The sequence below is a fragment of the Eschrichtius robustus genome, chromosome 2 (assembly GCF_028021215.1).
Source record: "Eschrichtius robustus isolate mEscRob2 chromosome 2, mEscRob2.pri, whole genome shotgun sequence".
In the NCBI taxonomy this organism is placed as follows: Eukaryota; Metazoa; Chordata; class Mammalia; order Artiodactyla; family Eschrichtiidae; genus Eschrichtius; species Eschrichtius robustus.
The window spans coordinates 114950982-114964993 of NC_090825.1; the positions used below are offsets into that span (position 1 = coordinate 114950982).

The window sequence follows — 14012 nt, forward strand, 5'->3', positions numbered from 1 at the left end:
ATGATAAGTATGTGACATGATAGAGGTGTCAGCTAAAGCTACAGCAGTCATCATATTGCAATATATACATGTATCAAATCAACACTTTGTACATCTTAAACTTACATAATGTTACATGTCAACTGTATCTCAATTTTTAAAAAGTGCACATAAACAGGAAAAAAAGACAGTAATTTCATTTCTTTCAGATATATTATCAAAAGTGGGATTGCTGGATCATGTGGTAGTTCAACTTTTAATTTTTTTGAGGAACCTTCATGTTCTCCATAGTGGCTACACCAATTTACAATTCCACCAACATTGCACAAGGGCTCCCTTTTCTCCACATCCTCACCAACACTTGTTATCGCTCGTTGTTTTGATGATAGCCATTCTAACAGGTGTGAGGTGATATCACATTGTGGCTTTGATTTACATTTCCCTGATAATGAGACTGGGCATCTTTTCATGTACCTGTTGGCCATTTGTATATCTTCTTTGGAAAAATGTCTGTTCAGGTCCCTTTCCCATTTTTCATTTGAATTTTTTTTTTTTTTTTTTTTTTTGGCTATTGAGTTATATGAGTTCCTTATACATTTTGGATATTAACCCCTTATCAGATAGATTGTCTACAAATATTTTCTCCCATTCTGTAGGCTGCTTTTTCATTTTGTTGATCATTTCTTTTGCTACAGAATCGTTTTAGTTTGATGTAGTCCCATTTGTTGACTTTCACTTTTGTTGCTTATGCTTTTGGTGTCATATTCCAAAAATCACTGCCAAGACCAATGTCAAGGAGTTTTTCCCCCTATGTTTTCTTCCAGGAGTTTTACAGTTTCAGGTCTTATGTTTAAGTCCTCAATCCATTTCTAGTTAATTTTTGTGAGTGGTGTAAGATAGGGGTCCAATTTCATTTTTTTTGCATGCAAATACCCAGTTTTCCCAACACCATTCATTGAAGAGACTATTTTTTCCCAACTAAGCTACCCTAGTTTATTTTTGCCCTTAGCACTTGCAAGCAACTGTTGTATCTTAATCTGTGTATTGTTTTTCTCTCTCGACTAGAACATAGGCTCCATAAGGGTAGGCAAGTACCTGATACGTAATAGATGCTCAGTACATTTTGGTTGAATTGGATTATGAATTAGATTGTGAAAGTTTTTTTAAAGTCTACAATCAGTAAAACAAAAATGTTGCTCCCAGTGAACTTTCATACACTAATGGAGGGAGAGTAACTGGCAGAACCATTTTTGGAAAACGATTTAACCACATCTCTGAACACTGAACATTCACCTACCGTATGAGCAATGGATTCCACAGCTAGGTATGCACCCGAAAAAATGTACACATAGATGCACCAGAAGACATGCCCAAGAAACTGCTATTCCATAACAGCCAAAACCCAGAAACTACCAAAGTGTCCCTCCACAAAAGAATAGGTAAATAAGTTGTGGAGTATTTACACAGCACTGAGAATGAACAAACTACAGCCACACATAACAATGTATCACAAACTTAATATTGAGCAAAAGAATCCAGACACACACACAAAAATACATCCTTATGATGCCATCTATAAAAGTATAAAAACAGGCAAAACTAATCTATAGCGTTGTAACTCAGGAGAGCTCTTCCCTGGGAGGGGGACAGGCAGTGAGTGTGGGGCTCACAAGACGGACTTCTCAGATGCTGGTAACATTCTGTCCCCTGACTGGGCTGCTGGATGTGTGGTGTGTTCACTGCGTGAGAGCACATCAGGCGGCACATGCATGACTGGTACCCTCACCCTGCACACCTTCCACTCCAGCGAAACATACTCCCTACCTATGCAGGGCTGCTGAGGACCAGGACTCTTCTGCGATTCTCTCTCCACTCGCTACAGGCCTTGACCTGGAGCCATGACAAGGTTCGACACATCACGTTTCAGCATTTACACGCATCAAGTCCTGTCTCACCTAAATGCTCCACCTCGACTGTATAGACCGACACCCTTTTGTTGTCAGTGTCTGAGTCTAAACTCAGGCAAAATAGTAGGGGCCGCTCATGTATGTCAGTAAGAGTTGAATTAAGCTCATGTGGCTTGACCACCAGACAGATTCAGAGATGAAGGCTTATGTGACTTTCTCCCAGAAACATGGCCCAGGTCCCAAGGCCTCTGGCCTCTGGACATCCAGCTTGCCAGGACTGCTCTCGTCCCTTTGTAGACCAGGCCTTTCCCTTTGCAGAGGAACCCTCAATAGACACCAAGCACCTTTGTTTCTTCTCTTGGTCTTAGACAAGAGGGCTGTAGACTCCAGAGGACAGGGAGGGTGTTTTGCTCCCTGCTACATCTTACTTGCCCAGCACAGGGCCTGGTACATAGTAGTCTGGCCAATGAGTATCTGTGATATGAACATGTGAATACATGAACAAACAAAACTACTGAATCTGTGCACCAGGCTCTGGTTACTAGAAAGGTGAGGATCTAGGTTCAGGATGACTATGGAAAGAAAGAAATATTTTTTAAAACACATGCAAAGGTCTTTCTGAGGTAGGAGGAACTTTTAAACTACCAACTTAATCTTATAAAAAAAAAATCACACAATTTATGTAACACCAGGCAAGACAGCATTATTTTATCTTTACCATGGATGGCATTTTCACACTTTCACTCATTTCATCTCATTCAAGATAGCTGGTCAAAGGTTACAGACCAGGTGCAGAGTCACAGCAAGGCTGCCCGGCTCAGATGGGAAGCAATGCCTTGGCCTGACGGAAGTACTGGACACACCAACCCCACCAAAGTCACAGAGGAATCAGCATGTCCCATGAGCACAGAAAGACCTGGAGACTTCCCAATTATCCCTTAACAATGGGGCTATTGAAACACTCCAAATAACCACACAAGTCTGTTCAATACACTTAACTATTTTCTTCCTCTTGGCAATAGTTTTGTCAATTGTAGGTGCCACTAATTAGAGGAAATTCAGCAACATAGAGTAAAGCAAAGTTTGAGAGTCTGTTCAGTGGGCAACAAGGAATACTGCCATGTCTTGCTGATCCTCATAAATTTTCTAAACTTTGACTAGTCTTTGCTTTTATTGTTCCCTGATCTTTCCAAAATGATCTGGCCAACCAAGCATGAAGATTTACTATACCAAGAAGAGAGCTGCAGGTAGTACCACTGTCCAGCCCATATCCTTCAGACCTTCTCTGTGTTTCCAACTGATAGTACAGTCTTCCCTCTCTATCCATGGATACAGAGCCCATGGATATGGAGGGCCACCCGTACTATGCCATTTTATATAAGGAACTTGAGCATCTGTGGGGTTAGGTATCCACAGGGGGTCCTGGAACCAATCCCACGTTGATACCAAGGGACGACTGTTATCTACATCTCTGTTCCCACCTCCTGTGAAACTAAACACTGTTTACTACATCCACCATCTTCAATACCCACTTCTCCATAAACCAAAGCCAATGTCAGGGTCAATGGAGTCAATGTCCTTCAGTTCATCTGTGCACAAAACATTATCAATCCTGCTAGAGAAGATGCAAAGTCAGACCAGAGTCGGCTGTGATCAGGCCCCTTTGGAGACAGGAAATTTGCTGAGATGACCACCTGGGAGTCTGTCATGGAGAAGGTCCCACATCAATTCCACCAAGCTCATGTGCATAAGCAGTCCTGATGCCCTAGAAGCAGTGACAAGTCAAATGTCATTCTACTCCAGGAACACTTCATGACAATGGCTGCTGCTGAGACCCGTGCACATACACACACTGGAAAGCAAGCCCTTTCTTTCTATTGATGTCAATGGTAGCCCTGTTGACATAAGGGGGAAATACAGCACTCATCATAATTTACTCCACATCTTCAAATGCTCATTTTGTCTAAACTTGTATTATTCATGGGCGCTAATGGTGTTGGCTATTAGGGATGAATAATAATTCTCCAGGGTTTTTCTGAAAATACAGTCTGAGAACCACCTGCATCAGAATCACCTGGATTGCTTATTTAAAATGCAGGTTCCTGGGTGCCACCCTTGACCTATTCGAGACTGCTCTGGACTAGGGGGCTGAGATCTGCATTTCAAACAAGCCCCACCAGTGATTTTTTTTTTCAATATTATAAAGATGTAAGCCTGAGAACTGCTGCTCTAGCACCTTTCTCTGGGCATCTTCCCTTTTGTTTTGGCCATGAAGGGTCATCAGCAACTTGGCCTGGCCTTTCTTAGAACTGAGTTAAAGTGATTCCATTTACATGGTGGGAAAGGAAGGGTAGAGCTAAAATACAAAGTGGAGTCGTTTGCTCTCTGCCTGTTTGTTTTCTCCACGCTTTATCTCTGCAAAGATTGCCTGGAACACCTGCAATAAGTTCTACTTCCCTGCTCCAGTCATAGGCGCCAATGGACTTTGCATAAATTCCTGCTCACCCACCACATAATTATGCTGGGGAATGTTGATGGTGTCTTCTGTAGTGTGACGTGTCACAGATCACACAGGAAGAGTTTGCAAATTATTACAAATAATTGTATAATATGTCCTTCCTTCCTTCCTTCCTTCCTTCCCCACTGCACCAAAGAAAACTTCGTCCTAAAGGATCAAGGGAGAGGGTCTCCTGAGGGACGTATTTGCATAGAATCCTAAGGAAAGCAACCCAGTGAAGTTAATTTGGACATCAGTGTTATCCTTGCAGGACAGTCCCCAGTAATTCACATCACTAGTCTGTGAACGCACCTTACCTCCTCCCTCAAAATAAATCAACATCCTGACGTCTGTCACAAGGACACTGGAAGGACCCAGACCCAGGAGCTATGATGCCACGTACTGTCCCGCCCTCCAACTGCATGCATGTCTAAACTCTGACCCTTGTGTGTGGAAATCTTGGTTTCCATCTTTAGCTGCCAAGCCTGGCGTCCAGCTGGTTCTCAGAAATGGTAGCGGGCGGAGGTGGGTGGGGAGGAGGGCAAGGAGCAGTCCATATATACCAGTCTCGTTTCTGAAACAGAAACTTCACAAATCACTCTGTCCAAGAAATTCTATGGTACCCTGATTTCTACAGAGCAGTGGGAACTGTAGGAGCGCTAAAGCCCAGGACACTTGACCACAGAGGGAAGGAGAAACTCATGGGCCCCAGACACCAGAGGAGCAGGAAGTATTTTTTAAAGGGGGAGGCAGGGCGAGGGCTATTTACACAACAGAGATGTCTGTGCCAGGACCTACAACCAGAAAATTTAAAAAACGAACCACAGAGAACTGCAGACAGCCTTCCAGCCAGCAAGGAATAAAGACAGGCTCAAGGAAAATGGAACCAATTTCCCCAACATTTCTTCAAGACATGAGACAGAAAGCAACATCTATAGCTGCGTGTCAGCAACTCACTCATGCTCCCAGGGCCCAAGGTAAGAGAAGTAACCCTCAGAAATTGTATCAGAATCACAGGTACGCCAGTCCCTGAAAGATCACGAAAACCCCACAAAGCACGTATGATCACTCAGTTTTACAGATGAGGAAAGTGGTGCTGTAGCCAAGACCCGAGCTTATTCATGACAAGACTGGACGGTGAGCACAGGTTAAGAGGGGCCTCTTCACCAGGAAGAGCTTTTCACAGGCTCAGGGACTGTACCTGAATTGTGAAGGGGGTGAGCTTCTCTGTCAGGCTCACCCTGCCTCTCGACAGCACGGCCCATCTGTTGGTATCCATAATCACTGTCAATTACTAACAGAATGAAAGACACGTGTCAAAAGCCAGCATGACTTACTGGGCCCAGCCCTCTACAAAGAACACCGCCTCCTCATCCTGGAGGCGTGCAAAATCCTGGTACGGAATAGTTCACTCCTTCATTCATTCATTCACTCAAATTCAATCAAATGTTCACTGAGCAGATTTCTGTGCTGGGCTCAGTGGTAAAGGTCTGGGGACAATGAGCTCTGGACATCAGAGCTATAACTAAAAGGAGTTATAAAGTTGTAAGGTCCTGCTTAGAGACAGGGGTTAGACCAAAAAAAAAAAAAAAAAAGATGTTTTTCAATGTGTGTGTAACCTAGAATTTCCACCTACCAAACACTATAAACGCACATGTGCCAGTAATTCTACAGGCTTTCCTTCCCCAGCGATTCATCAAGAGGTGTGCTTAAGTAATAATTCAAATCAGTAAAATGCTAACAGACCACCTACTGTGTGCAAGGCATCATAAGACTCAGGCTCTTACTTCAGGAAGAATACAACTATTAAAGAAGCTAAAATATAAATACATACAACCATAAATTGAGGAATAATGCATGAAAGTGTAATAGGAGTTGTTAATATTAATAAAAATAATAGCCTCCACTTAAGTATTAACACTTAATTGAGTATTAAGCCAGACGCTTTGCTAACAGCTTCACTTATATTAGCCAATTTACTCGCCATGCCAACCCAGGGAGGCTGACCAACATAGTGGACTCCTGTGATGTTTGCCCACAAGGCATCCATTTCCCCTTAAGAAACTACCCTTTAACCTTCCTTTAACCATGTAATCCAATGGAGTCCCCACCACCATTCTATGCCCAGGTCCCAGGCCCCGCCCCAGGACTAGGCATGTACCCAGGCCCAGCCAATTAGCATATATTCTACCAACTTGGCCACAGTGATTTACTGGAGAATGGGTGCATAATACAGGTAAATCTGACAAGTCTCAATTCTGGGACTTTTGTGGCAATATGGAGACATAAAAACTACAGTATGTTATAAACGTGTAGTTGCCATAAGTCACCACATGGAACTAATCAGCCTGAGAACACAACCAACATGGGAGAAATAAAGCCCAAAGATGGGGGAAATAAAGCCCAAAGAAAATGATAAACATACACACACAAATCCGGTGGTGCAACCCGAGCCCATGGATCCAGCCTTATCTAGATGCATAGTTTATCAGTGGAATTTTCAGTTAACACAAGTGAGTAAGTTTTCTTTTCCATTTAAGCCAGCTTGGACTAGATTTCAGTCACTTGCAGTTTGGAGTCCTCACCAATATAAAGTGATCATCCCCCAGTTACTAAATGAGAAGTCAGGGATTCAGAGAGGACAAACAGCCTGAAGCTAAATTAACTGTCTAAGGTTTGTTTTTCTTGACGGGGCGGGGTGGGGGGGCGTGGGGGGGGGGGAGCACAATGACTGTGTGCACTGAGACCAGAAACCTGCAAAAGAGTCAGCCTGTCAATTGCTCAGAGCCTATTTTTCCCCTTCATCCACCAGTTCCAAGGTGGGGACACATGAGTCGCCCGGCTATGGTCCCTTTTCTGCATCGTGAGTTTACTTCTTGTTTACCTCTACCCAGAGGGAGTACTCCTCTAGGGTCCCGGCTTTATCCAGGGGTCTATTAAACTCTTCCTTCTGGACACTGTCTTCTTTCTTAGTAGTGCACAAAAATGGTACACCCTACAAGTGACGGCATCTTATATTGGAGGAAATATGACCAAAATAAATACGTGTAACCTTGGGCAAATTATTCAATCTCTTATAGGAAATCTCTTCCATTTGTAATTATCTCACCTGGGGAGATGAGACCAAGTATGAGCTTGGGTCTGAGGAATCTCCTAAGGAATATAAAGTCACCTCCCCAGAGGAAAGGTAAAATGAGCCATACCTGAAGGTGTTCAAGTTTAGACATTGAGTGTGTTTGGTTTGAAACATACTACAACGAGTAAATGAGGAAGAAATGATTTATTATAAAATATTTAACTACTAACATTACTGTGTCTCCCCAAGCGAGATAAAATAGTTGAGCTAATGTTTATGTCCCACTCTTCCGGGGTCGGGTACAGGTCCGATGATCCATTTGGGACCAGTTCTTGCTTTTGACAATAATCTCATCAGCATACAGGAGAATACTTATCCTCCTAGCAATCCAGTTCTGCTGAAGCACTGTGGAGGCACGGTTGGGAGGCCCAGGAGACTCGGGGGAACTCAGCCTGGGAGGGTCAGCTGGGGCAAAAGCTCTGCCATCCTTGCCAGGCAAAAACTAGCTTCTCTCTACGAGGGCAAACTGAAGGTTAGGACAGAAAATACAAGAGTGGTCTTAGGGCTATCAACTTTTAAACTGTCCCTTTATAATGATTCCTGTGAAATAATTACTTCTGCCAGTGGTCGTCTAGTACAGGGGATTTAAGATAGTGGGTTCATTAAACAAAGTCAGGATGACAAACTCATTTAATTCTCCTTGAACCTGTTTAATCAAAATGATTTTCTGCTACTCTCTATTACAAGCCGAGTTTCTGTGGTGACAGATTAATGACTGATCCACTAAGCCACATCACCTCTCTTGTCACCAACCCCACCGACTAAGCCAGCCACCATTCTGTCAACAAGCCTCACTTGCCCTTGAAACTCATTATAGCTGAGACGTTAAGATCAAATGAGCAGATCAGATGCTCACTGCCACCCCAGTTCTGCTACAGAGACCACCAAATCCCACAGCGTGTGCACAAGAAGGAAAAAGCACGTGGGCTGGGTCCTGCGGTCTCATTAGAATTACAAACTCAGGTCACTCTGGAGTAAGATAAATGCCAGCCAAGGCAACACTTGAGTCTTCGGGCCTGCTAAAGGTAATTATCCCAGAGTTAAATGTCAGGGCTAGTTTCATGAGTGCAAAAGAAAGAAAATGTCATGTTTGGTGTAAGCAACAATATTATTTTAATCAAATCAGAAGCTCATTATTAGCAGAAGATAAGGCCTGATGTGACCCCGACAATAAGCTGTGTCCAGCGCCTGGCTTCCCACTCCACTTTGTCTCAACCTAAGGCTCTTCACTGATTTCCCTCAGACATAAAGCAGCAAAGACTTGCAGTGTGATACCAGTGAAGGCTCACAGCCAAAATCCACTCCGCTCTTGATGGGCTGTAGTGCAAGAGTCTCGCAAGAGTCTAGAGTCAGAATGCCTGGGTCCGGTCCAGCTGCTCCACAGCCCAGCTCTGTGGGCAAGAGACCTCACCTCCCAGTAAATAAGAACAATAGTACTTTTCTCCTAGCATCGTTACGAATATTAAATGAGATACTATATGTAAAGTACCTTAAACAATGCCTGGCACATTAAGTGCTGGGTAAATGTTAGGTATCATCTATTTCTGCAATGTTTTCTTTTTTTTAATTTCAACCAGCATGTATTACTTTTATAAGAAAAAAACTTTTTAAAAAAGAAAACAGAATAAGAAAGAAATACTGACAGCGTAAGTTAAAGGATTTCATCCAGTAGACAAGTGGTTACCTGAGAGAAGAGATCGCATTTATTTAACTTGCTCACCCTTTTGGCCACTGCCTAGCACATGGCAGACAGTCAAATATTTGCTGGAATGAATGGACGTACAAATGAATGTAGGAATTAACAGAGGAAATTTCCTTATAGTAATGGTTATGCAAAGCCAAATGAGATTCAGAAAAAATCAGGAAAAACCACAGAGGAGTTAAAAGCACGCCAGTTGGAGCAGCTGGAGGTGGGAAATTACTGTACAACTTAAAACAAACATCTGCCTTCTTTATCTTCTCCTTCTTAATACTATATCTGTGCAAAAGTCTGGGTCTCCATCTGGCCAAAACATCCCAACTGCTAGTCTTTATAAAAGAATAATGACCAAACTAACAGGCCACCAGTACATTTAGGAGCAAACATCTGTATGTTGTTATATTCCTCCTGGCTCCATTGCCCCAGGCAACAAGCCACAGAGTAGTTGTGAAAGTTTTACTTCTGGAAAGAAGGCGACAGATTATTTGTGTATCTAGAACAACAGGACCTCTTCAAAGCATTAAGTAGGGGCTATCAGGTCATCTCTGGCAACATCACAGCACACTCAACAGGCAGGGGAACACGGAGCACACGGCCCGCCACCATTTCCATTTCAAATTTAGCCAATAACCACCGCCAATGGGTATCATCAACTCTCTAAAAGAAGCCCTTAGTTTTCAGTTTCACAAGTTCAAAAATCCCTTCTAAATATCTCTCCCCCAAATGCAAAAAAAGTGACAAGTCAGGGGAAAGGCAAGAAGTTTTCTTTCACGGTGACTTTCAAAAATTCACAAGTATCATAACAATCTCAGGGCCCGGTCTTTCAAAGTTATCAGTGGTTTCCACAAAACTCAAAAACAACAGCAGAGAAGCTGAGCTTTGCTAACCTCAAGCAAGGCCTGGCTCAGTGAAAAACGACCAGGCTGGCTGAGCAATGACACCATTAGCTGGGGCTTTACCGACTGTCCAGTGAACTACTGGCTCCTGTAGGAAGCAACTTTTAGTCCCTGGTCCCAGGGGACCGAGGCTCTGTGGTCATTCCAAGTAAAAGGCCCAACTGAAGACACTTGGACTTGGCCTAAAAGAGCATCTAGTTTGCATTTCACAACACTTTAAGGAGGTTAATGGCATTAAATTATGTCTGACCCACAGCTAGCAACAGAAGACTCCAGGAAGCATATAAAATGGTTGATGATTGAAGATATTTGTGATTTTGAAGCATTTTGGATGTTTTTAAAATAGTATGCTGGATTAAATTATCATTTTAAAAGAATATATGCTGCTAAAAGTATTAGTCTAACACCTAAAATTGCTCCAGAAACAAAAAAGCTGTGCATTTGAACATAGAAGCTTTTCTCTTTCTGTTAAGCTTTGGACATTTTTACGAGGCAGAACTTCCTAATCATTCCAAGCATTACCTAGAATGTTCATTTAAAATACGGATTCCCAGCACTCATCCCAGAACTATAGAATCAGAATCTCTGAGGAGGAAGGGGTGAGTTTGGGTGCTACAATTTAACAAGCACCCCAGGTGAGAGCTTCATGATCAGCCGGGTTTGTATCAATAAAAACACTGATCCAAGAATTTAAAATGTCACCATTTGCAAGGAAGATGAGAACTGAAGAAAAGCCCAATCTTTCAAAATTTAAATCTGAATGGGAAAAAAGAATAATTCCATATTTATGATACACCAAGACTAGAAAACCTTGAACAGACACAAAAGCAGAGTAAACCATTCCATACCCAAAGACCAACAAGCACAGCCGCTTTCCATCTGACCCAGCTGCCACGCGAACCAAGGCGTGTGCAAAGGGGCCCTTGTCCTACACACCTGGCCCAATTCTCCAGCTCCAGCCGAGTTAAGCATCTGCCCTTAACTCTATCTGAAATGTAATGGAAAAAGAAAGAAAAACGCAAGATAATTCCTACCCTATATGAGTCTGGGAATGGAAGCTTCCTTGGGGCATCTTTTGGGCATCTTGGCCATCTTTTTCAGCCGCAGGCAAAGGCAGTCAGTGCAGGGCTCCTTGGAGCGGAACCAAAAGGGGATCGAAGATGGTTAACAGACTAGATCAGGGACAGGGGGACGTGTGGCAGGGATCTCATGGTGCAGGTGGTGGGGGGAGCAGTAAGGCCTCAAATAACTTGTTCAATGAAAGTGTTTGATAGCCTCTTTCAAGGAAAAGACCATCATCAACTAGAGGGAGAGGGAAGAGGAACAGAGAGAAGAGAGATAAGTAAGCCCCCACTCAAGGCCTAGGCTCCTGTGGAATGGAACCTGAAGAGGTGCTCTTTAGAAAGTCCTAGAAGACACCTGGGTTCATTGGATTCCTCAGGCCTTCCCTCTGCAAGGACTGGGCATGCCGGGCATGGGGCTAAGAGGAATCCAGCGTAGGAGGTGACTCGCACACATCTCCCACCTCAAGGAGCCCTGTGCCAAGAACAGGGGCTCGGCGGTATGGGTCTCTCCCAAAGGCAGGAGTTCCCGATGTTAAGTATCACCAAAGTTTTTCCTAGTCCCCTAGAAGCACAAGGCCCCAGCCACCTGGGGCGGCCTTTGAAAGAGCTGGCAGCAGCTCCCACAGCACAGAGGGGATGCCATCTGCTGGAAAGACTGCGTCAGGTGCCTCTCGTCCGGCATCCTCTGGGGCGTACCTGGGGAGCAGCAGCCAGCCTGAGGCAGAAACGGGCAGCAGATTGCCTCTGGGTGCCCAGGAATAACTTTCTCCCCTCCTACAGCTCCCTCAGAGGAGCAATCCTCTGCCACCCAGGCTCCCCCTCACGGCGGTGGACCAACTCCACGAGCTGCCTGCTCCCTTTCCCTTCCCCTTCCCCTAAAGACGCCAAGGGTCAAAACCACCATGCTCCCACCCAACATTGTATCAGGCCTGTGGCCATGACTCTCCGAACCTCCTGGGACACCTGCCTCCCTACTCAATGAGCTGGGCTCACCCCAAACCTAACCTCTGCAGCAGGCATTCTTCTGGAACACCCTAGAGATGGTCTAAATCGCCGCTGCCTAGGGAGGTCTTCCAGGGGGCTTGGCAAAGTCAACCACCAGCGTTAGGAGAACTCGGAAGCTTAAGGAGCCTCTCCCTCCGCAGCTGCTCGCTATTTACACCATGTTTAGTACAGTCACCTCCCCCAGTCCTATGAATACACACACCTGGGCCACAGGTAACAGGCGGAGAGCATCAAGCCTTCGAAGTTCTCTTTAAAGTTCCTCTCAGGCAAGATGAAGCCCAGGAACCCCGAACCGACAAGCTGCCTGCGAAGGCTGCCCCAGTGCCCTCCCCACCCGCTTCAGAGGCGCCCTCCGAGAGGCTCCCCCGCCCCCCGCAGGGCCCGGCGGCGGCTGTACTCACGTCTCGAAAGCGGTTCCAGTACTTGTCGCGGTCGTACTGGGAGACTGTGCTCAGCCACTGGTCATTGTCCAGGAAATTGCCGTTGTTGGGGGCCGCGCCTCCTGCGAGCGCGTCCAGGTGCCGGCTCTCGACCTGGAGGAAGCACCACGCCGCGGCGGCCGCCGCGAGCACCGCGATGGCTGGCATCTGCGGGGCAGGGGCACGCGGGGGCGGTGAGCCGGCGGCCAGGGCGGTGGCGGTGAGCCGGCGGCCAGGGCGGTGGCGAGCCCCGCGCCGGGCGACCTGGGCTGAGCGCCTCCGCCACCGGCCCCCGCTGTCGGCGTGGGGGGATCTCCCAGCAGGGACAGGGTCAGCCCTCGCACACCGGGGGCGGATCTACAGACCTAGGGACCCCGCTCATGAATGGGGGGCTCAGTTACAAATGAAGAGGCTGCGTCACAAATTAGGGGCCGCTATCAAACTACAGAGGACCTTGTCATCTATTCTCCGGGTGCCCCACTGGCCGCCACTCTCGGATAGGGGCTTCAGTACCCCTCCCCAAAAAACGGAGAGCCCTCGGTCCGCAAGCGGCACTCCCAGAGACGGTGCCCAGAGCCCCGGGGTAGGGAGACGGGGAAGAGGGCTCCGAGCAGCAGTCCAGGCTCCAGTTGAATGGGGGGGGGGTCTCCCCTCGCCCGCCCTGCCGCCTCGGGGAAAGAGGGGCGCGCGGAGACAGCCCCAGGCCCTGACCCGCCAGCCCCCCGGTGGCCGCGAGGAGGTCCCAACTACGCCAAGTTGGGGCGCGGGGTTCTGCGGGACACGTACCTTGGGGCCCGGCCCGGGTCCCCGCGTCCGAGTTGCTCAAGCTCCTGTGGCGCGGTCGCCGAGAAGGCTGACCGGCGGGCTCGCTCCCCTGCGCTCCTGCCACCCGCCGCCCAGCGTCCTGCCGCTTTGTGAGCCCGCAGCGCTCTGACTCCGCTCGCTCGCAGGCTCGCTCGGGCGCGGCGTCCGCGGGCGGAGGATCCCGAGCGCACGAGCCGAGGCCTCTGGCGACCCCTGGCGGCCGCGCGCTGCTGTGGACGCGCCTGAAAGCCCCGCCGCCCCTGGTCCAGCTGCCGGGGATCTGGTTAGCCACATCTCAATGCAGGGATGAAATAAGCTTTCAGGCCCAAGCTGGTGAGAGACGGCTGAGGAGACTGAGGATCAAGGCCAAGAAGCGGACCAACGTGTGAGGCATTCTCAAAAGCAAGGTGGTGGGGCCACTTAAGTCAGAATCACCTCGATAGGGGGAGGGGAGGGCTTCTTAAAAATGGGAATTCCTGGCTCACGCCCCAGACTTGCTGAATCAGCATTCCTTAGGAGAGCCTCCCCGAGATGAATGAATTTCTGCACTGCCCATCCCAGGTCATGCACCCACCCGCATCTCTGCACGTCCATGCCCATGCCACC

General features: G+C 46.9%; 1 protein-coding gene across 1 annotated transcript in view; it reads right to left on the reverse strand.

Moving 5' to 3' along the window:
• SPOCK1 (SPARC (osteonectin), cwcv and kazal like domains proteoglycan 1) overlaps positions 1-13487 on the reverse strand; it is a 544877-nt gene extending 531390 nt beyond the window's left edge. The window contains exons 1-2 of the mRNA XM_068534468.1: positions 13389-13487; positions 12585-12770 (exon numbers count right to left, since the gene is read on the reverse strand). Of these exons, the coding sequence (XP_068390569.1) occupies positions 12585-12770 (186 nt within the window). The 5' untranslated portion in view covers positions 13389-13487. The remainder of the gene's footprint in view (positions 1-12584; positions 12771-13388) is intronic.
• Positions 13488-14012: the final 525 nt, after the last annotated feature.